This window comes from Morone saxatilis, unplaced genomic scaffold (assembly GCF_004916995.1).
Source record: "Morone saxatilis isolate NCDOM2014 unplaced genomic scaffold, NCSU_SB_2.0 Contig17, whole genome shotgun sequence".
Lineage (NCBI taxonomy): Eukaryota > Metazoa > Chordata > Actinopteri > Moronidae > Morone > Morone saxatilis.
This window is the reverse complement of record NW_023339729.1, coordinates 27,834,507-27,859,622: the sequence shown is the minus strand read 5'-3', so window position 1 is coordinate 27,859,622 and position 25,116 is coordinate 27,834,507. Positions and strand designations below refer to the sequence as shown.

The 25,116-nt window shown below is 40.4% G+C and overlaps 1 protein-coding gene across 1 annotated transcript; it reads right to left on the bottom strand.

The window, feature by feature from the left end:
* Window positions 1–662: 662 nt before the first annotated feature.
* On the bottom strand, window positions 663–17,411 carry LOC118327221 (voltage-dependent calcium channel gamma-2 subunit-like). The gene is made up of 3 exons (XM_035660508.1): window positions 17,334–17,411; window positions 3,850–3,990; window positions 663–1,466 (listed from the first exon to the last, which is right to left on the bottom strand). Exons 1-3 carry the CDS (start codon window positions 17,401–17,403, stop codon window positions 934–936), a joined length of 744 nt encoding a protein of 247 aa, XP_035516401.1. The 5' UTR covers window positions 17,404–17,411; the 3' UTR covers window positions 663–933.
* Window positions 17,412–25,116: the final 7,705 nt, after the last annotated feature.

Sequence of the window (25,116 nt, the reverse complement as noted above, 5' to 3'; positions counted from 1 at the left end):
TTTTTTTGTTGTAAAAGAATGTGATGATGTGTCTAATACTAACCAATATCAGTTTATCAAGTAGGCTGAAGCCTTTGCCCGTTAAATGAGCCAGTCACGATGAATCCTCCGTCTTGGTTTAGTTTCCATGACGACTTGATTTAGTTTCACTTGTAGGTTACTTTGTTTTCTTTTTTTTTCTTGTTGATATTTTTGCGCCAGGGAATTCTAGTCATGATTTATTAACATATATATTCATATATTTATATATAATCAATACATATATTAACTTATGTGTTTTTTTTCTTTTTTTTCTTTTTTTGCGGCCTGAATTGCTCCCTGCTAAAATCCCACACCGCAATGGTTCACAGTATTAATGCGAATAAAGAATGAAATCAAGAAGATACAGCAACTAAAGAAAGGAGTGGGGTTTAAGGGAGGTTAGGGTGTGTGTGTGTTGGGGGGCTTGTGGGATGGTAGTGCGAGGGCGGGATCATAGGCGGGGCCGAGGGTCAACTATGCCCCCTTTTCATCAGACTGAGGAAGAGTAAAAAATATAAAGTTCACCTTTTAATGGGCAGTCTGGCCCAGCCCACCACTCCACAGTTCCACAGCCCCGAGACAGACGAACACCGACCACCCCCCCTCCCGACTCTTCTTTCCCCATCCTCCCCCTCAAATCTTTACAAACATGTTCAAAACTTGTTAAACAATGGTAGATGGGAAAATCATGCATGTTTCTTTTTTTATGCATTTTTCTCTGTTTCCTTTTTTTTAAACAGAAACTCAGTGATCATCTGAGGTGCTGTGGAGCGCTCAGAACTTCTGCCACTTACCCCTCACTCCATCTATCCATTTAAGCCTCTTTCTGTCTCCTTACACCATGATCTGTCTTTTGCCGCCTCCCCCCAAATTCCCTCTGATTTTTTTAGTGTCTGAGGTCCCTCATCAGTTTCATACAGGAGTGGTGCGTCGGTTGGCGGTGTTGCTGTGGCCGCCTGAGTCTTTCAGGTCCTTCTGGATGCAGTTGTGGACCTGCAGGAAGTTGTGGTCCCTCTCCGTGGAATTATAGGTGGCTGTCGGGGTGCCCGTTTGGCCCTTGGGCAGCGTGTACATGGACAGCTCGGTGGAGGGCAGCGCCCCGAAGGCCTTCAGGCCCACCGGTGATGCCTCGCGTGAGTGTGAGGGATCCGTGGAGCGGGACGAAGAGCGTGAGCGGCGTCGATAACGGTAGCGGTAGCTGGGGATGCGCGTGATGGCCGCACCTTGGAGGTAGTCGGCGGCTCGTGCCCCCACGCGCAGCTCCCGATGGCGATCGATGAACATGTGCACGGCCAGCACGCCCACCATTTCGGCCATGATGAAGGAGAGGGCGCCAAAGTAGAAGGACCAGCCGTAGGAGTAGCTGTTCTTCTTGGAGTCACTCTTGGAAGGGTCCCCAGCGTTGGCTGATATGTACACAATGATTCCTATGATGTTGCTCAGGCCTGGGACAGGGAAAGAGGGAGAGAGATCAAAACTAAAATACAGCCAAACTGTTACTCAAGTAGGCCCACACACACAGCCAAAGTCATCAGTTATTATCTTTGTCAACTGAAAAAAAATGTTTAGTTTGTTTTGTAAAAAACTTTTATAACTTTATTTGATAGGACAGCTCAAGATGGACAGGAAAGGAGGCAGAGAGGAGATGACATGCAGCAAAGGGACACAGGTAAGACTCACACCCATGGAAAGACATGGTGGAGCACCAGCTCTACCAGGTGAACTTTCCAGGGTGCCCCTGATCAACCAAAGTCGGAACAGAATGTACTCATGATTTTACCTACAGGTACAGTTTGGCATTTTTTTTATTGGGCCTCTAGTCCACACTTTACAGAAGCAGACAGGAAATCACAAAATCAGACACTTTCATCATCTTAATAAAACTTAGAATGTATGTCTGTTATTCTTTGTGGTCAAACTCCTCCTGTGATTTTAGTACTTGTGCACATGCTCGGTATATATGCCTTCAGACTTCACATTGAATACATAAATCATATGTATGTAAAATTAGCTAAACAGGTAAGTATTTGAGCTATTAATTGTAATGCCCACTGACAAAATAAACTGCTCACAAAAGCAGAAATCAAAGCTTAAGAGTCAACTCCTCAGCTTTGACTGCAAGAGTCATTGACATTGAAATCCTTTCTGAAGTCAAGTTGCAGTTTTCTTGTTTCCAGTGACCTGCCTTATTCTTCGTATTCTATCATTTTTTCCTCACAGCTCACTCTCTCCCTCTTTGAGATGCAAACTGGGGCAGATTCAACCTCACATTTATTTCTTATATGTGACTATCTTTCTCTGTATCTTTGTATCCCTCCCCAGCCTTCCCTACCTTCCCTAACTAAGTTAAAATTCACAGCCAAACCCACATCTGTCTCACCTTTTCTCTCCATCCATCTCTCTTTCCTTTTCTCCCTCCCCCTTTTTTGATCATATGTTGCTCTTGTCATACATCATCACTCTGGCTGTGTAGCCAGAAATAGACACATGGACCAACAGGCAGACAGACAAAAGGACAAACATGGAGATAAAGAGTGAAAACAATACTGCATGAAGAGACAGAAAAGCAGACTGGGGTGTGAGGACTATGAGGGCCTGATTGAGTTGGATCAGAGCAGAAGAGTATCAGGGACACCTTATTTTTAGAGTGTAATCCCAGTGGCCTCCTCTTAGCCTAGCAACAGGGCGAGAGAGACAGACACAGTGAGAAAGAGAGTGAGAGAAACAGAGAGAACTGCATCTCTCACTTCTGACTTGGAGGGGAACTAGTTATCTAGCGCAGCACAGTAGGCCATGGCCTAGAACCAGAGTACAAACACACACATGCATACACACGCATAAACACAAAAAATGCTTTGGCAAAACAGCAACCTGCGCTATCTTTGTCTCCCTAGCTTCGTCCTAAGGCGATCGTTGTATGGTACACACACGTCAAATGCTACGCAACACATCACCTGGTGGTCAGCAAGCGCCATCGTGGCTTCGGCTGTCTCCGTAACAGGACTTTTTTTTTTTCTTTTCTTTTTTTAATGTATTTTTTTGGCCTTTTTTTATTGATAGTAACAGCTGAAGATAGACAGGAAAGGGGGGTAGAGAGGGGGGATGACACACAGCAAAGGGCTTGAGTTTCCAGTCAGTCAAATTATTCATAATTATTAATTCTTACATTCTGACATTAAAGCTGCTCTAATAAATATTTTGATATTAACAATGGATCAAATTACTGATGAGGCATTGATGTGAAAGTTGTTGCTCATCATGATAAACCAACACACAATTATCTTACAGTTCCCCTCAGTTCTGCAGAGCGTTTTATGTCATTCAGCTCATTGTTTTGGTTTTATGACTAAAGGATTAGCCCTATCAACTTAGGGTGATAGCCAGTAAATCAGCATTGTTCCAGCTTGTTGAGCTTCCCTCAAATGGACAAAAAAAATCGATGATTGCAGGTTTAAGCCTTACATCTTTGTATTGTCCTCTGTCAAATTTTGTATCAGTTTCCATCCATTGATTTGACAGTACCAAAAGAAAAAAATGTTGATGCCAAGAGAAAATTGATTTTCTGAAGATGCCTTCAATCATCTTTCCTAAAGTACATCCAATATACTTCTGCTCTCCTTATGTTCTTCCTTTTTGTTCCACTCTCATTTGTCCTCTTTCATCCATGGTGGTCCTCGCCTCTTCCTTCTAGCTCTCTCTATTTTACTCACTTTTACTCACAATTTTGTCCCCCTTCTTTTGCCCCCCAAACTTTGACATCTCCTGCTCATCCTCCTCCACTCCCTTCCCTCACCCTTCCTTGCCTCCTCTTTCTCCTTCCCTTTGTACCTGCGGAGACGAAGAGGATGCCAGAGCTGAGGATGATGTTGTGGCGTGACTTGTAGAACTCGCTGGCGGCGATGCACAGCCCCCCCATGAAGAGCAGGATCACACTCAGGATGGGGAAGATACTGGAGGCTCGTACAGCGCCTGCACACACACATCAAAAAGAGAAATAATCGTCATTGTTCGTCAACTGTTATCTCTGGACACACGCTAAAGATATTATCATTGTTACAAATATTATGACAGTTGAATGACCAAATGATAGATGATATCACTACCAAAAATACTTATTTTTCAAAGCACAATTTTCTTTATTTTCACCCTTTCAGGTAGCCAGTGATTTCAGTTGGTACCAGCATGGCTTGCAAATCAGCTTGTAAAGACACTTATCTACAGTATGACCCTTTAAAGATCTCCTTCAGGGTTAAACTATATTCTACATTATACTGTACCTTGATTATTATTATAGTATATTTGCTAGCAAAAAACCTTTTCCACCTTTCTCCACCTCTCTCGACTCTTCCTTTTCGATCTGTATCAAAGATCTCTCCTCCATTGTGCAATATGTCCGTCTCCTTCTATCAGGCCCCTCTCCATCGCTCTATCACTCCATCTCTCGAACTCTCCGTCTGTCTCTGTCCTCCCTCTCTCCCTCCCCTATCAGTCTGTCCATCAGCTGTGTGTCTGTTTGCCCTCTGCGTTGCTGATTTGCTGATTGGCCTCGGGGTTGTCATGGTGCTGCCGTGGTCACGGAGCTCGATCTGGTTTCTGAAGTGACCAATGTCACATTCCTGAACTTTTGGCGGTTTTCATGCCGATACAGTTTCCTGCATAGTTCTGCTTCTCTTGTTGAAAATATCATATTCTTTCCATTTTTCCTGTCTTTATCTCTCTCTGTCTCATTCTTTGCAAGAACACAGATGGGTAAGTAAGACAAAATAATTATTAAAGCTAATGTTTTTCATTACTATCATTAAATCCATCTGTATAGTGTTGTGAACCACTAAAACGTCACAGTTAATGCTTCGCTATAGAGAAATGTTTATCAGGTTTGTTGGTTCAATATTCAACCATATTATTCAAGTAAATAATATATTTGTGTCGTACAACTTTTGTAATTTCGCCTATTATACCTAATATTATACTATTTATTGTCATAATAACATCATACTCAGCAACATCTTGTCCAGTCATTAAAAAGTAATAGAACCACATGCGGTCAGCTGGTCAAATTTGTTATGTATTTGGACCAAAAATGTACCTTCTGGTTCAATATTGATCCATTGTAGTTACCGTATTTATGTGCACATAGTTTTCCTGTGCAGCGAGGGATTATCGCCAACATACCAGGTGTGCTTAAGTGATTTAGACAATGTGGCTGAACTCCTGTCTGATCATCTGACTGCTCGTGCTTCTTTGTTGTAGCAATGTGTTCCCCAGAGTACAATTGTATCCTAACTAATAGAAATGATGGTCAAAACTAGCAAAATAAGACTAAAAATACCTAAACCAGAGTTTTAGCCCTTACTGCCTTGCCCAAGGGCACCTAAAAATGGTATTGTCCTTGATCTTGTTTCTAATTACAAAGATAACTCTCCACTTCTTTTTTCCCTTCCCTTTCTGTGTTCTTTTTCTCACTTTCTTCTTTCCATGCTTGTATCTCTCTCTCTGTGTACTGTGAGATGTTTCTTTCCATTCACTGAAGCAGATCAAATATTAAGGTGACCTCAGAGTTGGCACTGCACCAAGCTTCCCCTCCTCCTCCTCATCCTCTATCGTATTTGTTTTAACCCCATCTCCTCTTCTTCATTGACATGTGCTGTCAGGGCAAATTGTCTTCAAGGTGGAAAGCCCCTCATTCAGCCATACTGTATGCGCACACAGACACACATGTCTTTTTCACCAGAGTAAGCGGAAATGCCTCCTGTCACATACACACACACCTGTACTACACTTGATTTATCACTCACTAGAGGTGAACACACTGCTGATGTTAAGAGACACACACACACAGGGCATATCCTATCCTGGACAGCATGGCTGGATTTTGTAATCAAATTTTTATTGACCACCCACCCTCGGTACTGTTGTTACACCTGTGAAGTGTTGCATTTTAGCACGCAGCATATGCAGTTTACAATGAAGACAGTGGAACATTAACTACTCGAAGTTTATAGTCACTTCTGAAACACTGTGTCCTTGATTTCAAAGAGAAGTAAGACATAAAAAGGGTTCTCATTTTTACACGACAACTAACAGATTATATCAGCAGTATCTAGCTAACTATTTACTGCTAACTTAGCACTTTTTTTTTGGTTTACTCATTTGAGAACCATGCAGAGAATCTTAAACATGCATTTGATGGCTTTAAACATGATATCATGCTAACTCAGTACTGTGTCATGATGAGGTTAAAGCTTGTCTGAAAGGGAGCATGCCTGTTTCCACAGCCATATGTTCCTAACCCTAACCCACAGCCCTATGTTCCTAACCCACAAGACCTCATTTTGAAAATGTCCTAGAAATGTAGGAACATAGGGCTGACCCCGCCTGAAAAGACTAGAAGGTTGACTTAGGGATCCAGTTTTAAGCCACATTTTTATGATATACTTCTTAGATCTTGTTAATTATATATTTTAACCAGATGAAGGATTTTAGTCATCAGATGATCTTGAGTTATCAGAGAAACAAGCTAAGCTAACATTAGCAGTAGCTCGGCTGGCAGGACCCCTTGGATGCGGCTTGTCAGCTGAACATCGTTTGAGAAAGATATTTAAGGTGAAACTGTTTTATTCTGTGTTTTTACTGGTTTTAGAGAGTCTATTTGTTATGGAGAGGAGGAGATAAAACCTCCTGATCAATCCGGACCAGAGGAATCCTAACCGGGAGAAGTTAAGTGCATTGACAGCGATGGTGGTGAAAACAACTCCTCCCATAATCCGACGCTAACGCTATCACAATGTCATCATCAAACTTTGTCTTTTGATGTTGTTTCGACGTCAGAGACCCCCTTGTGGCAGAAATTATTGTACGTTTAACAAGCACAATTTTCTGTAAGCACTATGAGTTAAATCGTGCAATTTTCACAAAGCAAGGAAGGTGGTTGCAGTTGGATGAGTCAGCAGGATGGAAAGAGTTTTATCTGCATGCTCATAAATTAATTGTTTAAATTCACAAAGGTTTTAACGTCTAATCTCAAGTGCTGTATTTAATACTAATTTATGTTAGACAGTTAATTTATTTTATAAAATAAAAACGGAACAGTCACTATTAAGACCTCCGCTTTCAATAAAAAAAGTGTGATACAAATGCAGCACAATACAAAAAAAGCCACTGTGGTGGGAAGCTAAAACTGACTAAATACAGGGGGATAGAGGGATAAAAGTAGAAAAGAAAAAACAATAGGAAGGAAAGAATAATGAAAGCAGAAGAGGAAAAAGAAGACAAGACAAGAGGAGAAGCGAGAAGACTGCAGGCCTTCACTTCTCTGTGAAGCTACTTTGCCTCAAGCAATCTCTCTCTCTCTCTCTCCATTCCTCTCTGCACTAGCGCTTTAAGCAGAAGGCAAGGAGTTTAAAAGGAAGAATTTTTAACCAAATGCGCTGGCCTCCAGGCACACCCTGCCACCAAGCACATCACGGCACAGAGAAGGAGAGACGGAGAGAGGTGAGTTGAGAGTGAGCGAGCTCCAGCAGCAGCAGCAGCGTTAGGAGGCGTCTACAGTGTGTCTTTAGTTTCTTTGTCGAGGATACTTAAGGCTGCTGTGGGGATTGAACCTCCGACTTCCTGGTTGTGGGATTATCTCCTTTAACTTTAGGCCATCCTGCCTCAGTGTACAACACAACTTTAGCAAGTTAAACATTTCACGAAGCATCTGCTGTTCGAGACATTGTTATAGAAAAAAAACTGTTCCATGGCTTTTTTTTTTTGTCTTCCCTTTTTCTTAACATTTGCTCTTGTATGGTATCATAAAATTCCTGATTGGCTACTGGATGTTCTCATCTGTAGAAAGCCTTAACTCTTTCAGTGTCTCTTGTTAAAAAGCTAGCTAATAAATAAGCTATACATTATAAGCCGCTTTACAGGGTCCAGAGTTGTTTTAAACATTGTATTGTTGCAACAAATTAAATAACATATATACTGTATATAATATATTTATTGCAGTCTGCACATAAAAATAATCAGAACTATCTTTTACAAAAAAGTAAATTGAGGGCAACACACACCAGTGGTGTATTTTCCATTCTCTGTTTCAGAACCTCCCAATAGGATCAACCAATCAGCCCTTCACACTCCCTACATAACTTCACAGAGACATTTAAATGTGTCTTCGGGATACGTCATTGTCATTTTTTTCAGCATCTACATGCATCCATTCTACAGAGAAGCTGCAGTTTTATCACATTTCCTCCAACGATTGGTACATCCTGCATACTGTACCTTGACTTCTTCTTTTGTCTGTATGACACATCTGGTGTGTGCTACGGGCGCCAATTGATTGAATTGACAGGTCAAATGATGCTATATGCTTTGATGGCCAGAGTGTGATGCACTTTAGAGTTAATTTTATTACAATAATTTTCAGAAGGGTGAAGATTTATTAACTGGTAGATGTCACTGCCAGTGTATGGGCCAATTCCATTAGCAGTGTGTGTGTGTGTCTCAAGCAATGACATCGGTCACTGCTAAACCACTGCTGTATAATAAATATTAAGCCGGGAGTTGGGGCCCAAGTCTATTATTACAAAATCCCAGGTTAGCACAACTATATTTTACTGCATTGTAGTTTAAATAATGCAGTCATAGATATCAGTGAGTTGGCTCATGAAATTGGAAAGTAATAAGAGAGCATTACTAGCAAAGGGATCAACAGTTGATTATCTGCATCCATCAGTGCATCTATTATCTACACCCATTTATCCTGTGAGAGGATCCAGAGGGATCGAGCTTACCCCAGCTCATACTGAGAGAGGCGGGGGGGAGTACACCCTGGACAGGTCACCCTGCTAATTATTTGCATATAAATGATTTGTAATATTGTTGCCATGTTTCCCTATTGGACCATGAAGTAGTGAAGGATTACTTTACTGATTGTTTTCAATAAGAAGAGGAATATACACCATTTCTTTACATACTGACACGATTATCCAGAGGAGGGAGAAGAGAATATCAATGATATTCCAACAATATTGGCCTACAGTTACTCTGATACTGATAATCAGCTGTCATAACTTGCATATACACACAGGTGGAGAAGAAGAAGCTAATGCTTTTTTTCTGCTTACTTTTCTGCTTGGAGTTAAGCAACACTGTGTGTGAAATCCTGTCATGTTTATACCATGTGAGTCAACATGCATACACACACAAACTAAGACTGTCTCATTCCTTTCTCCTCTCAAACCTCTTTCCTTTTTCCTTTCTCTCTGTTACACTTTCACCCTCCCTTCATTTCTCCCACTGCTTGGTTGGTTCTGCTGCAGTGGTGTGTGTTTATATGGTTGTGTGTGTGCGTGTGTGTGTGTGTGTATGTGTGTGTCTCTGGCTGACTTATGGTTTCATTAGCTGCGGCAGAGGAGAGCCTTGTAATTGTGGCTGAATTATAGAGGCGGGGGTGGACACCACCATGGGAGCTCCCTGGGTTTACACACACCTATACACACACACTTTAATGTATACGCACAAACTACAGTACAGTGCACCATTACTTTGTCTCACTCACACACACACACACACACACACACACATCAGCTCAACAAGCTACAAAGTGAACACAATCATCGATCAGCCTCTCACCCACTCACTCGCTCACTCTCCCGCTCCAAAGTGGGGTGTTTCCCATACACACTGTACACTACCCACACAGAAACGATCTGCTCTCTCCCTCTCTCTCTCTCTCTCTAACACACACACACACACACTAACATTTCGCCCACGTGGGAGAGCCCAGCAGCAAAGAACATGTGGTAGTGGGAACTCGGCAAAACAGCTACAGGGGAATAACTAACTGTGAGTGTGTGTGTGTGTGTGTGTGTGTGTCCATGTAAAGCTGACAGGCATGTTCACCAGTAGAAAATTAACAGATCTTATTTAGCGGCAAGAAGAAAAATATAAGCGTGAACACACACACACCACAGTAAATGTGCTTGCACGTGCCTGCGTAAGTGTGAGCGTGTGTGTGTTTGTATGCATGCGCAGCCTGCCAGTCATTATCATGCCGTATTACTCATGTAAATCGTGATATGCCTCCATGTCACAACACGTTTCCCAAAAATAACTGCAGTGACATCAGCGACTCGGATGATGTCATCAGTAGGTGACGTCACGCGTCTCCTTGCGATACAGGGTATTATCATTATGTACGAGGATCCAGCGGTCTAATTATAGCAACGGCAAGACTGCGCACCGCTTCCACTTCAGATTGTTCAGAGCAAATCAGGACTCTGTGTGTGCATGTGCTCTTTTATCTATCTTTGTGAGGACCACGTTTTAGACCTTATGAGTGGGGACATCTTGGCTGGTCCTCACTTGTTCAAATGGCTTTTTGTGCGATAATGAGTACTTTCATGTTCAATAAAAACATTTCACTGACAAACACATTTACTTCTAATATTTTTTGATATTTTACATTTGTACACATGAAATTTTAAATTCACTGTTTCAAGTGAGCAAATCAAAAAGTGATTACAAGGCCATTATGTATGCATTTAATTCCTTACTCATGAAACATTTGCAAAGCTGATTTTGAATATTTTAGAACCTGCATTGTGGACATGTTTACATCAGCTAGCAGCTCTTTGCAGACATATTTTCATGTTTCCTGCAGCTTTCCTGGCTTAAGATTCTTCTACCAACTGTCAATCAGTGGAATACCTTAAAACTCTTGGCAGGAACACGTACAGCCTCACCCACGTGCTCTTCAGTGTAGCCTAAATATTCTGCTTGTTTGCATCCATCTGAATAACATGCTCCATAACACATTTAGATGTCAAAAATTCCACATGGTACTGTGGGGATACATTTTTTCAGTGAGAGTCCTCAGAAATATAGTACGTGTGTGTGTGCGTGCATGTGTTTTTGTTATGACAGTGCCTGTCAAGCCAGTTTAGGGCCAGAGCTGGAGCTGTTAGCCATATCTAATCCCATTCAACGGCTGCATGCCTGATACGCAACCAACGACACAACACACACACACACACACACACACACACACACCTACAAAAACACACATTCACACTCTTTCCATCTAACCCTGCATATACAGAGCTGCTATACGATCCTAAATGTATTCTGTTATACACACACAGGCACACAACCACGTAAACCATGCAAACGATGGCTTACACAAACCCTTAGTGATAACCAAGTGTTATACACATCACATAATTTAAATTGAACGGCAAATACACATTCCTATTTCATCAAATTTTCATCAAAGCAGAATTGTGCTTCAAGTGTGGAAACTAGTAAATATCACTATTAATTGTAATCTGAATTGCTTTGTGAGTACAATGAATGGGGAGTAAATTAATCCCAGTGATACCAAAAGACAGACTGTCACATAACTCTATGATAAAACAAATAGCAGCTCAGGTTTCAAGGACAACATAAGTTCATGTGCAATAATAGCAGACAGTGCAAGAGATACGTTGGACATTAGACTATACATCAAAAACTGGCTTATGTAGGACATCTCAGAGTCTCAGCAGGCTGAGGTGAATGTTATGCCCTCGTATCATCTTTGTTTTCAGGAGAAGTGTCACTTTAGTTGCATGCCATCCCAGTTTTGTTGAAATGAATGAAGAAACCTGTGTTGTTTGGTGCAGTGCAGTTGTACCCACACCTCTCGCACTAACAGTCAATGTCAGGTTACTATTTCCCTTAGTGTCACAAAACATGAGGATTTTGAAAAATTGTCCACTATCAACATTCTTTGCTTACCTGGTCAATGATTGGGATAAGATAAGATACTAATAGGACAAGACAGAAAAAGCGATGTGGCTGAATCCAGCTTTCATTGGATAGACTACCAATCACCTGTTGCTGTTAGATGGATGTATTTTGTAATTAAGCGTCAGTATTGTCACTTTATGCCAGTGGGATGTAATTCTTATGCAGCTCCAGTTTGTGATTTTGGCTCATGCATATATTCGTAAAAAGTCTTGTAAAACCAACTTTTTTTTCCCCAAATGCTACACTGGGCAGTAATAGGACACAGTGATTTTACTGCATATTTCCCAAATAAAGTTTGGTCTGTCAACCAAGAATGTGAATTAATCGTCTTCACAGGTCCATGGGACCTGATCCAAGATGGATAGATTCATTTTCAAAAAGTGTTGCTGGGGTGAGTACTGTCTTTTGGTATCGTTTGGGCTCTGCACAATATCATTGATGCTCAGTAGTACCAATGATCTTCTGGGCTGTTTTAATTACTCGCTGCAGAGTCCTCCTGTCCTAGGCCATACACATCCCATGCCAGGTTGTAATGTTTCTAGTCAGGATGATTTCTATCATAACTTGGCATGGGAATTTTGCTTTCTTAAGTTTGCTTAAGAAATGTGTGTGAGGAGATGTGAGACAACCATGACAGGTTCTCTGTGATGCTGATTCCCAGGAACCAGTGCGCTGACAATAATACATTCTGTAGACGATAGGCGATAGATAGACTGAAGATAATTTTTTAATCCTTTTAATATTTAACATTTCTTATTTAAATAGGTTACTGACTTCCTAAAATGTTTTCTTCCACTGTGATTTTGATAATAGCATGTGATCGGAGTTGACCATATGCTCTGATCCATTTAGATTCAATAGGATTACTTATGTTGACACATATGGAATGATCATTACTTATAAATGAATCATTCAGATTCCAGACGATTGTGCTCTCTGGTTCAGATGGGTACACAAGCATGGCAAACTGTAAGCGCTGTCCTCTATATTATGCTGTAGTGAAGGATAGGTGTGGTGGCTCTGTCCTCTCTCTCTGTGGCTGCGGCTGATAGTACTGCTGCAGGAGGAAGGCTGACTGCTCGCCCTTACATAACCACATGTACAAATTCACCCAGAGAGAGGAGGGTGGGGGTGGCAGGGTGAGACGGCTTAGAGAGTGAGAGACTGAGGGAGAGAGATCAAAAAGACTCTTGGGGAAAGGGAGATAGAGAGAGAGAGAGAGAAAGAATGGAAGCATGTAAGAATCCAAAATAAATGACAACTTTCATCCTCCATGTATTTTGGTCTACTGCTGTTTTAGTATGTGGTGTAAATGCTGACAGAGATTTCATGAATTAAGACATTTTTGTCTTCAATAGGTTTTCCATTAAAGATCAATGTAATTCTGAAAGAGTTAAAAGGGTAACTCCACACAAATAACACAGGGCCACTGCTGCACTGCACTGTTTTGTCGACACATCCCAGTGTGGCAGCAGGTGTTGTCCATTGTTGCTTGTTTTATCCTGTATAGCATGTCTCAGTTGAAGACAACTGATTCACCATCCAGGATGCATTATGGAGTCTCGACAAAAAGAAGCTGTGTTAACATGCTGAAGGAAATTAGGATAAAGTTTAGTCAGTTCACCCCTAAATATTAAGGGCCATGGGCGTGATTCCAAGTTAAACATACCCCGTGGAGTTGTCTTGTAAAGAAACAAAAGCTATATTTACATTCAGGGTTACATTTGTAATTATTTTTTAAATCCTGCGTTGTTTACATATTTTTACTAGCTTGCAGACTTGTTTGTCCCTCCCCTTGTACATCCCAACGTTAACATTTTCTTCCTGTCTTCTCCCGACAGTTGATGTATGTTCTTTTGACCATGTCAACAATATTTCCCCAATGAGTTTTATCTTCCTAGACTTAACCAGAAGTGGCAGATCACAAAATACAAAACATTAAGTCTTGGAAGATATTAATAGATGCCCTATTTTGTAGATTATGTATGAGGACTGTCAAACCGCTGTCAAAGGCAAAACACCTGCCATAACATCACTGATGTATGCTCTCTGTCTTGTATGATTCAGTGTGGATTTCCCTGTAATAACTCTACTGTTTGAGGTGGACACCTATCTTTGCACTGAGGATATCCGCCCACTAGTCAACAAACACTGAGTGCTACTGTTTTAATGAGCTTACTTGGCAACTATTTTCATATCATCCCAGGCTCCTGACACTAAAAACTATATAATTGTATTTCAAGGTGACAGAAGCCTGGGAATTGAATTATCAACATTTGAGGCTTGTAAGGGGTTATCGGGAAGAGCAGTGCTCTCCCCTCTCTCAGCTACTATATAACAAGGCACTCAACCAGTCCAGTAGAGCTGCTCAGTGGCCACTTGTAAGAGACTGTGGTTGTATTAGGAAGCTTCCAAGAGGGAATGTGTATGAGTGATAAACAAATGTTGCATCATTTCCATGTGTCAGAATGTATCATCATCCACACTTTACATTGTCATTTTAGTAATTTAGCTGACACTGTTATTCAGAGTGACATGTGAGTGCAACAGTAGAATGAGCTTTGATTACCACATCTCTGAAGATTACAGGAAACCAAAAGCAAAGATTGAAAGAGTCAGTGAGTTAATGTATTTCAGAAAACAAATATAATAAGAAAAGCAAATGGTCATATTTACATTTATGGACCTGACAAAGCAATGTCAAATCAGACTGTACGTATCTATCCACCATCCACACCAGAAATGGTCTAAGGGTGGCCACACTCTATACTATCTTAAATACAACCTGTATAGTCAATAAATGTCATGAAAAACAAACACAACAATGCACAATCCTACTTAACAATTACTTTTTGCGTTGCCAAAGCCTGATATATCTCATCTCCCTCTCCCTCTGTACTATAGAGCTCCATTGTGGTCCAAAATACACTGCCTCTTTGCCTTGAACATGGGTACTACTTTATTTTTAAACAATCAATTGGTGCTGTAAATCACAACAGTGCACCAAGCATGTTTGGTATTAATCCTCTGCAGAAAACAGTTCCCAACAAATACCCTGTGTACTCCTTTATAAGTAAGTACAATGGCCAACTAAGACATTTCTTGAAAATAAAACTAAAAAGTTTGTGTATTCAGTAGATATGAATGGTGCATGCAACAATTGGGGTAGTCTACAACCAGTTTGCAACATGTTGTCTAGTGTATTTACTCAGTCGTAACGTGGTTTATGCATCTTCCTGATCTGATCTGAAAATCTGTGCAAGTTGGTGCAAACAATATTTATGCGTGGTTTGTCCAGCCTTTGAAGGATTCAGCTATTCTTCAGGTTTATCCGGAGCTTGAGTGCACCTCACACAAGTACACAGATATTTCAAATGGTTGCCATGGCAATGCACAGCGGGAAAGGAAGGGATGCAGGATCAGTGGTTCATCCGGACAAAATACAGCAAATTCAAAATGAATAGCAGCTTCTGTCTTCCACTCCACCAAAACTGGCGACTGCTGGTTCAGTGGCCACAAGGGTGTAAAGGATCCCAGACACCAACTGATCAATGTTTTATCTCTGTTGGGGATTATTTATCTGAATGGGTAAATTTTTGGCATGGGTGCTGCTTCCACCTTCAGCCAAAAAAGTGGCTGTATGTATACTGTCCTCTAAAAAGGACCCACTCAGAAAGTCCTTAAGGACCTTTAGGAAGCCTCACACCTCACATAGAAACCCAACACAGTTAGAAATGTATGAAACCTAGGCCCAACAAATTACTGCAGGTCATTATTTATTGTAACTTGTTGCAAAAACTGTCACACAGAGATCATTTTGAGGCTTTGCTGCCTTTTTCTTAAACCAAACTTGCTTAAAACTTTCAGAAACTTTCTAAAAGGCATTTAAAATGGATTCTGACACCAACTTTGGTTCCCCCTCTGTCCTGTTCCCCATCATCCCCTCGCTCCACCCCATGGCCTCCATCCACCAGCTGTCAGACAGGCGTGCAGGCCTCGGTGGAGATGGACAGACAGATGGATGGAAAGCAAGAGGGAGGAGGCAAGGGATGGATGGAAGGAAGGAGGAGAGGGAGAGGTGTGACCCACATAGCAGAGCCTGGAGTATTTATAGAAGAAAGTGTCCTAATTGGCAAGCCGCTGGGAGAGCAACAGCACGGCACTGGTACCCTACTCCTTGTCCTTCACCTCCTTAACCTTCGCTTCTCCTTGTCTTTCGCCTTCTTCTGCCACCTCATCATTCTTTTGTCCTCTTTCACCTCCCAGAATTGTCTTGTTTGACTTCATTGCTCTTTATGCTGCCTTTCCTTCATTCTTTTCCACATCAGTGACCTCTTCCTCGTCCTGTGACTTCCACCTGGTACCCCATCTCCTCTTTTGGGGACCTCCACCTTTATACTCTTCTCTCTCATCTTTACACTTTGTCTTCACACCCTCTCTTCCACCTCCAACTTCTCTTCCCAGCCCTCCTGCCTTCTTTCCTTCTTGTTCAATCTTCTCTCTCTCTCTCTTTCCTTCTCACATTAAGCTTAACTGATTTCTGGTGGCAGCACTGATACTGACATATTTTTTTATTTGTGATACCTAGCGCCTTTTAAATGCTAACAGTAATGACTATGAATGTGTCAGAACAACACTTGATAATTTAGTTAATTTATTTAAACACAATATAACATCACACAAGTCTCATTGTTCAAAACACGGAACAGTTACTTGTAAATTAACTTGCTACAAACTCATCCCTCTTCCTCCATTTTATGCCTTTCCTGTCCCTGCCTGACCCTGCTGTGTCTTCATCCCTGGAGTCATAGTCCTGATCGGAGCCGCTGTAAATCAGCTGGCCTTCCTCAGTCTCGCAGGCGATGAGTTGGGTTCTGTTGCACACTCCACCCGCTCCGGTTCTGGCGCTCATTCAGGCCCGCAGCCTGACAGTATTCCCCACTCCTATGCTAGTATTGTTTAAACTAGAGTCAAGGTAGAGTCAACTAATAGGACAACTATGTAGCTTATGACAGCTAGTTAGTACAGTTAGCATATGCAAAAGTGCATCGGTAAGTGACTTCCTGTGTTACAAGAAAAAAGGTCAGTGTTGCACCTATCCCACAATACTTTTGTCCCGGCGAAAAAGCGCAGCTCCCGAATGGAGTTTGTTTTTGTTTTGCGACTATCCAATTTTTGAAAAGTGGGTCAACTAAGACTCTTCTCATCCATCTCAACGGTTACGTCAACTATTAGGTGACTGCCCTAATGATATGGCAGTGCTGTTCAGGTACTGTATGACTTAAAAGTGTTTTTATGATTTAAAAAAAAAAAAAGTATGGGGCACTGCATACTTAGAGTAATATTAATATTTTGATGTGATCAATAAAAAGCGGGATTTTAAGAACAAGTACAAGGTAGTGAAACATAAAAAAATTAATGATAATAAGGGAAAGAAATGTCAAATGCAAAAATGGATGAAAACAAAAATAAACAATAATTCAATAAATTCTGAGAACACAGATGGATGGATGGAAGGATAGAAGGAAAAGACTCACGTAGGAAGTACTCTGAAGCATCCGCCTCATAGTCAGCATCCTCTGGGAAGTGATCTATCTGCTTACACATGCCTTTAAAAGAACCTGTGTGAGAGAGATGAATAAAGAGAACAAATATGAATACAATCTGAAGTCAAAGCAGTTAAATTAATTGATAGGACGGGAAAATGGAACAGTTTAAAAGAAAAAAACCCCAATAATTCATATGTAAATGTGTGCTTGTGTGTGTCTCACACGTTCCTTGCCCAGTAAAATGTCCATCAGCTCATCAGTTTCATTGCAGTAAAAATAAGATAATGACAGATGAAAGAAAGAAAAGACAAACAGGCGGAAGGTAATTTGAGAAAGGAGCCAAAAGACAGGTGAAGGGGGAAGAATAGAGGGAGAAAAGTGGGAGCGGAACAAAGGAAAGACTTAAAGGGAAGGTGAAGGAGAAATGGAAAGAGGAGAAGAGGCTTGGATGCAACATTTGAGACAAAGGAAACAAGAAAAGGAAGACAGGTTTGTCAACAGCTTTGAAGGAAACACATCACAGGACAGAAAGTGAGACAGGCAGAAGAGGAATAAGACAGGAGGAGTTTAATCTAAACGCCTCAACAGAGCAGGCGGGAGGGTGAGGAGGAGGCAGGAGGAGAGAGTGAACAAAATGCAAATGAAAGAGAGGAAGAAAGGAGAGCTGATAGTGCCGCTCATTAAAAAGAATTGTGTGTTCGTGTGTGTGTGTGTGTGTGTGTGTGTGTTTAGCTTGGTTCGGCTCCAGTGGTAATTGTATGCCCTCCCAAACCACTGCAATTAAATGGGCCCTTGTTAATTGGCGATTGAAGGACGAAAGACTAGCGCCCGGCTTTCAAATGGGCATCGGTTACACACACACTTGCACAATATGTTTCACACTTACAGGCACACACACACTCATATACTGTAGCATCAGCCCTATTGTCAAGAGCCTTGCTGGCTGTCTTTCTCCCTCATCACAGTGAGAGCACTTGCGGCTGAGTTTTCAGATATTTCGCATTTTCATCATGACCACAGAGAAAAAAAGAACAATTCTACACCAAAGCTGGAAACATAAAAGTGAAAAAAAGAGAAAAGAAATGATGACAGAACTCTACCACAAGCCTGTTTCATATTTACATATCTTTAATACACCTCAGAAAACACTCAGGCGAACAAAGTGTTTTTCATCAGGTAGACTTTGATAGATACATTAAAGATATTTCACCAGGAAGCGGCTCGGGACCCTTTCAGCAAAATGCTTTCATCATTTCATAATTTCGGTGTGAACTGTGTGTTGAAATTCTGTTCCGTTCCTGAGAGGACTGTGATGAGCAGCCGCACTGCGTGTTTCAGGAGGAAATAGCCTAACAGTCACATTGTCTCCTGTCTCAGTTACTTTCTTATTGTACCTATTTGTAGTGCTTGAACCATGCTGTGTATACTCAAGAGGCTTTTAGTCAAGTATAGAAATAAAGTGTTGATGAGGCCTCTCAGGTGATGTAGTTTGCCCTCCAGTGGACATGAAGGAGGTCTCAGCATTTCTAAAAGACTGAGTCGTCAGAATCAAAAACATTACATCATTACTTGTTCTGTTGGAGATTTATTACTGATAGATCTTATTAGCTTTGTTTTGAGATGCCATCTATAAATAACAGTATATTCCCAGTTGTTCCACTCAACTCCTTACTGCAACTTTAGCCCAACATAAGTTCCTATTCAAAGGCCACCTTTAGACTTTGTAACAACATTGATCATGTAGCTGTATTGCATGTAACATTGTGTTAAAAGGGTAAAATGAAACTGGGTTGCAATAAGCAAGCTTGGACTATAGTGCTGAAAATGTCTTTACATGAATATATGAACGGGTAAAGTAGACACTTCTAACATACGGGCACTCTGGGAAAGAGACATGGGCATTCAAATCTCTGAAGAACAATATACAATAGTCAGATGCAGAGACAGAGATGCTTCATCAACGTTATGCATTGCCTCATGCAAGATCCTACACAGACTACACTATTCAAAGGCAGTACTGCACAGGTTATTCTCCTCTGTTTCACCTATATGTGATAAATGTGAGGCTGGTGAGGCTACTATTGCCCACAGCGTTATGCATTGTCCCAAAATGGACAATTTCTGGATTACTGTTTTCAATATTATTTCCAAAATACTTACACGTCAAGTAAAACCAGACACTCAACTGCTAGGCTATAAGAAAGTATACCTAGTTACCTCTGCATAATTTTCTATTTCTTTATGATTGTAACACTGCTTTGTGTTATTATCTGCTACCCATTCTTACAAAAAAACAAACAAGAAAAACAATGGTGCATGTATCTTATTATTGTCAACTCATTCTTTAAACACCTCAATAAAATATCTAAACTAAAGGGGACTTTAATGCTTCACCTGATGATGTTAGCATGTGCTAAGCAACATCAACGGAAGCTTTACTTTTCCTGTTTTCATAGTCTTTTATCAAGTAAAAGAGTCATTTGTGGCGCCCCCTGGGGTCTTAAAGATACAGTATAAAGGTAAATACAGAACTATATAGAGATAATATTAACCTTTGTGGCTTTCTTAAAGTGTGGACATTTGAACTGACTATAGTTTAGACATCACAACTCATTAGACGAAGTGTGCTTTGGATCAGTCTGCTGCTGACAGTCAGGAAATAAGATCAGAATTAAAAATATGTGCCTTCCAATCAAGCTGTGGCCTAATGTCCCCAGTAAGATTATTTCAAACATTTTTACAACTGAAACTGGGTCAATGACAAATATGAGCAGGAGAAAAAAACAACAGAAATACTGGCCAAAAACAGTAAACAGAAACACAGTGTGCTGTGCAGCATTTATAATCCAGTTCATCCACGTTTTCATTGCAGAGCCACGATTCAGCATGTCTTCTTTTAAAATGTTGTTGATTTAAATGAAGTAGGACAATTGTTTATTCATTGATGTCCACTCCAGTTTTGTACCGCCATGTGTAAACATTACTGTTAAGCATAGTATGCAGTCCACTAGTAGTTTTTGATCGTCAAGACTAAAGAAATTCTGTGTATGTTGGAGGAGTCTGTCACTGGTGTGTCTCTGTAGGTTTTTACTCAGTCTTCAGGTCTGTGAACGAGTTAAAATGGTAACTGCTTACTACAAGCAGCATGTCTAAGCAGAGTCATCCTACCTGCTCAGACCATTCATTTTTACCATTCCTGTATGGATCTGTTCACATGATTCCTGTTATTTTCTCAACCATCTAACTTGCATGTAGCTTCACTATTATAAAACATTCAAAATGGTGTCTGTTGTGGTTGCTAGGAGATGTGCAAAGTAGAAGGCAGAGTAAAAAACACTGTTATACCATATCTCCCTCAACTTTAATAATAATACTTCTTTGTATCAGTGTTTGGTTTTCAGTTTTAATTTATTGCTGTCTCCTCATGAAGATCATACATTATGTCAAATACATCTATTCACACACTCACTGCTGGGAAGAATCTCCATCATCTCCACTCTCTTTCCTCAATCACTGCTCTTTCTCTCTCTCTTTCTCTCCCTTTCACACTCTCCCTCACTCCCTCCAACACATGCCCACCCACGCTGCAGCACAAGCACATGTAATCTGGAATTGCATTTTCCCTTCCTTCTCTCCTCTATCGCTCTCTCACACAACCCTCTCTCTCTCTCTCTTCTATCTGTCTCTCACATGCATACATGTGCGTGTACCCCGAGGACCAGATTCCCAATTGAACTGAGCTGGCAGCTCAGCCCTCCTCTCCCCCTCTCTCTCTTTCTTTATTCTTTCTGCAATTCAAATCAAGAGCACACTTTATTGTCTCGACAGGGATGAAACCTGTGCAGCCCGACCAGAGCATTATGTCATCATCTAAGATTCACTGATGAGACTTTAACAGATGGCCGGAAACCAACACACATCAAATGGATCTAAAATTTAAGCATGAGTCTCAAAAAGCCTCAGTCATGAGTATTTTACATACACTTCTGGTTACCCAAGCACTGTACACATATACTGTTCGAATATGTTACATGTTTACCGAAGAACAAATAGTCTTACTACTCTGTCTTGCCATTAGATGAGTCAATCTGCTGCTCATGTCTGTGTTCAGATTTTCTGAATACCAGACCAGATTTGTGAGGTATGAGGTTTACTCATATCTGTCATAAAATCCTAACAGAACTAGCAAAATTGTCTTTATACTACGATTCAGATAACGATATAGTTAGCTGTCCGCACTGAAATGCATATAGAAACCTGTTAAATTTCATTAATTTTTTTTGTTGGTCTACAACAAAAATGCATATTTGCCTCATTGATGTCATATTTTAACTCTTTTTTAGTCTTTTTTTATTTTCTACTAAACTACACTGATGACAGTGCAGGTTACTTTAGTTTATTTGACAAAATATATTTAATAGTACTAAAGTAGTAAAAAAAACAGCATATAAGACACTGACGGGGATAACTGACGACAAACTTCAGGACTTATTTCTATCATAGTTGATGTTCCATCAACTTACAATTCTATATACCAATAAAATAATCATTTATATATGTGTCTGTGTTTATATTTTCAGAGAGTTCAGACCCAAAGTCATGAGACTACGTTTTCTGCTATAAATTTTAGACAATTTCACCATTACCAAAACCCGATCCAAAAGATCTAAGCTAATACATCCAGTCTCTGGACATATGTACCAAAATTCATCTAAATTATGCCTAAAGAAGAATGCATGTTACTAGAAGTTTGAAGCCTGAAATCGGATCCCTTTTTAAAAAGCCTGTATAGATAAAGACTAAAGCAGAACATGAAATAAAGTCTTTCTTGCTTACCCACCAATTAATTTAGAACAACTTTCTTTAATTCACTATTCCACTAGTTCAACTACTTATTCTAACTATTCCAGTCTAATTACTGTCAATTGTTTCATTGTTGATTTTAAATACAGTAAAGGACAGATGTGAACAAGACAAATCTGCAGGCAACTATCATTCACTTATAAACTTTATACACTGGAGTTGCACAGCTTTTCTGTGTTGTGATTTCATTCATAAAAGTCATGCCACTGTGCTATATCTGCTATTAAAATAAACTATTGCATGTTTTCTAATCTGCAGTGACACCAACAAACCTTTGTGTCTATTGTAAACCCCCATCTGAGAGTCTCCGCTGTCCTCCTCCTCTCTCCCTGCAGTCGTCATAATGAGGTGTCGCTCTTCCAAATTGCCCGTTAAATTATACATCCTGCTTAAACATGGAAGAGATACTATTATTCTGAGACCAACCTGCACCTCAGGGGTCAGGACGGCTCCGTCACCCACTTATCCTCACAGCAAGAGGGGCTGTGACTCTGCACAGATGATTTATACCAATAATATGGGACCCTGGTGAACCCCCTGCTGTCACAAGCCAATCAGAGGCCTGCTTGTCGACCGACCTCATGGCTGTTAAGGGTAAGTTAATGTAGTGTGATGAAACACTCTCAGACATCCTTTTATGAAGTATTAACATCCTAACCCACTGCAGAAACTGTGTGTGGGGGGTGAATAAGAGATGTAATGTGAAGTACAAACGCCCTCCTTGAACCAGCTTTGTGTGTTATGCAAATACTTGGCATAGTGTCTTTATTCTTTATGCTAATTATGGCTCAGTCTATCTGTATGCTAAAACGCCATTAAAATAATCCCTCAGCTGCAAAGGTGGATGAACATCAGATACCTCAAAGGAGACGTGTTGCACAGCAAAGATGGATATCAGCTCACTTCAGTCAATTACAAGTGTGATGCACAGAAAATGTGTTCCGTTCTTTCCTTGATCTAATGTTAATTCATCCAGGAGAGGGCATTCCTCCTTTCATGCATTTACAAACATTTGCTTCTATTCTGTAGGTTTCCAATCTGTACTAAACATGGATATCCAGAACTTCATTTTATTATATTCTGAACCAGGTACAGTATAAAATGTGATACTTAGTACTCCATCTATGGACCCTGGGCACAGATGCCATAGTATATTCAATCAGAACTAGTTTGTATGATGTGTTGACCATGTCATATCAAATTAAAAAGTGTGTAGTTTTTCCAAACGGCAATATGGGAGGGTGGAGGGGAGATGATCATAAAGAGTGGGGAGATGCAATAATGTTTAAATACTGGAATAAAGGCCCCTGGAAGACATTCATAGTGTTGCACTTGATTGTTCACATGAAAAAGAGAGCGAGAGAAAGAAGTTCAAACCCTGGCTCCTTTCTCGCCTCTGCACAGCTGGCCAATAAAAGCGTGAAGTGGGTGTGAATGTTGGATTGTCGGCTTCAGAAAGTTACATAAACAGTCGCACAGAGCCCCCACTAACCAACACTGGAAAGTTGTGGGGGGAGGGTTTTTTCCCCAAGCTGTTCTATCTGATAAACGCCTCTCATGGAGTATACTGGCCCCTCAAAAGGCTCCCATTCTACCACACAGGTGGCGTCACCTGCGGCTGTTATGCATATTTTTCTGTTAGATTTTACACATTCACTGTGGCAATTGCATTTTTTACTCTATGTCTGCAGCTGTTTGGTGGGTGTGGAATCAACTATAAATATATGAACACGATACACTGAAAAAAGAGGGGCAATAGTGAACAGATTGAGGTGAATGCCAACAAGAAAGGTGTTACTACTGCGAAATGAAGCTGCCAACTCTTCCTGTCTTTGCAAGAGGTTGATGAACTGGTCAACTGCCACAAAGAGAGGAGAGAGGTTTATGCCGAGTTGTACCACAGAGGTAACCCTATCCATTTACCAGTCCAATAGCCAGTTCTATTAGTTAATGTTCACTATCAGCGGGCTTCCTTGAAGTTGTTCAACTTAATTAACATATTTTCCATCACTGAGTGACACTGCGGTGGTGACATCAACCATACTGTACCTCTGTTTTGTCGTTTTGTTTATATTGGAGATAAGCAGAGACTGTCTTATTCAGTTGCCACGCCACAGCACATCCACACATACATTCATACTATAGAAAACTCGATGAGAACCCATCAAAGGAAACCCATAATGCACATTACAGTATGTATTTTTAACCCTTTAATACCAAACCTCCATAAAGTTTTCATGTAATTATTACATTGCTGAATCTTTGAAGGTAGGAAGACATGATATTTTTTAAGGTTTCAGATGTATATTCTGATACGGATTGTTCCCCAGTTATTTTACAGGGTGTCCTTTTTTAAAACATCCACAATTCCTGAAAATAGAAGAGTGTAATCTATTGATACATGTAATATATGTATATATTATTATAACATAACTTTTTATAGTAAAAGAGGTTAATGTTCTACATATTGCTACATCCTGCCAGCACAACAAGTGATGGTACCAGGATAGATAATAACTATTTTATTGTCAACCTGTTTAAATTGCTTTTAATTTAAATGTAGGGTCACTCTAGCCTACAGCATGTATACACTGTGCAGCTGTATGTAGGAAGAAATCATATATAATATATAATAATATTATAATAAATATAAATATCAGATCGGACTTTTAAAAGAACATTTATCCATGACTCTCCCTAAAAATGGTCACATTAACTAATTTTTGTTATTCACATGGAAAAAATATTAATATTATAAAAAAAAATTTTTTATCCCTTCTTCAAAACTTTGGAGACAAAGTGAATGTTTCAGTGTTTGGATTAGGATTTGCTTTTTTTATTCTTGACACTTGCTAAAATATCTGGGTATTATCACAAAGTTTGCATCCCGCCCTTTGTGATTTTTTTG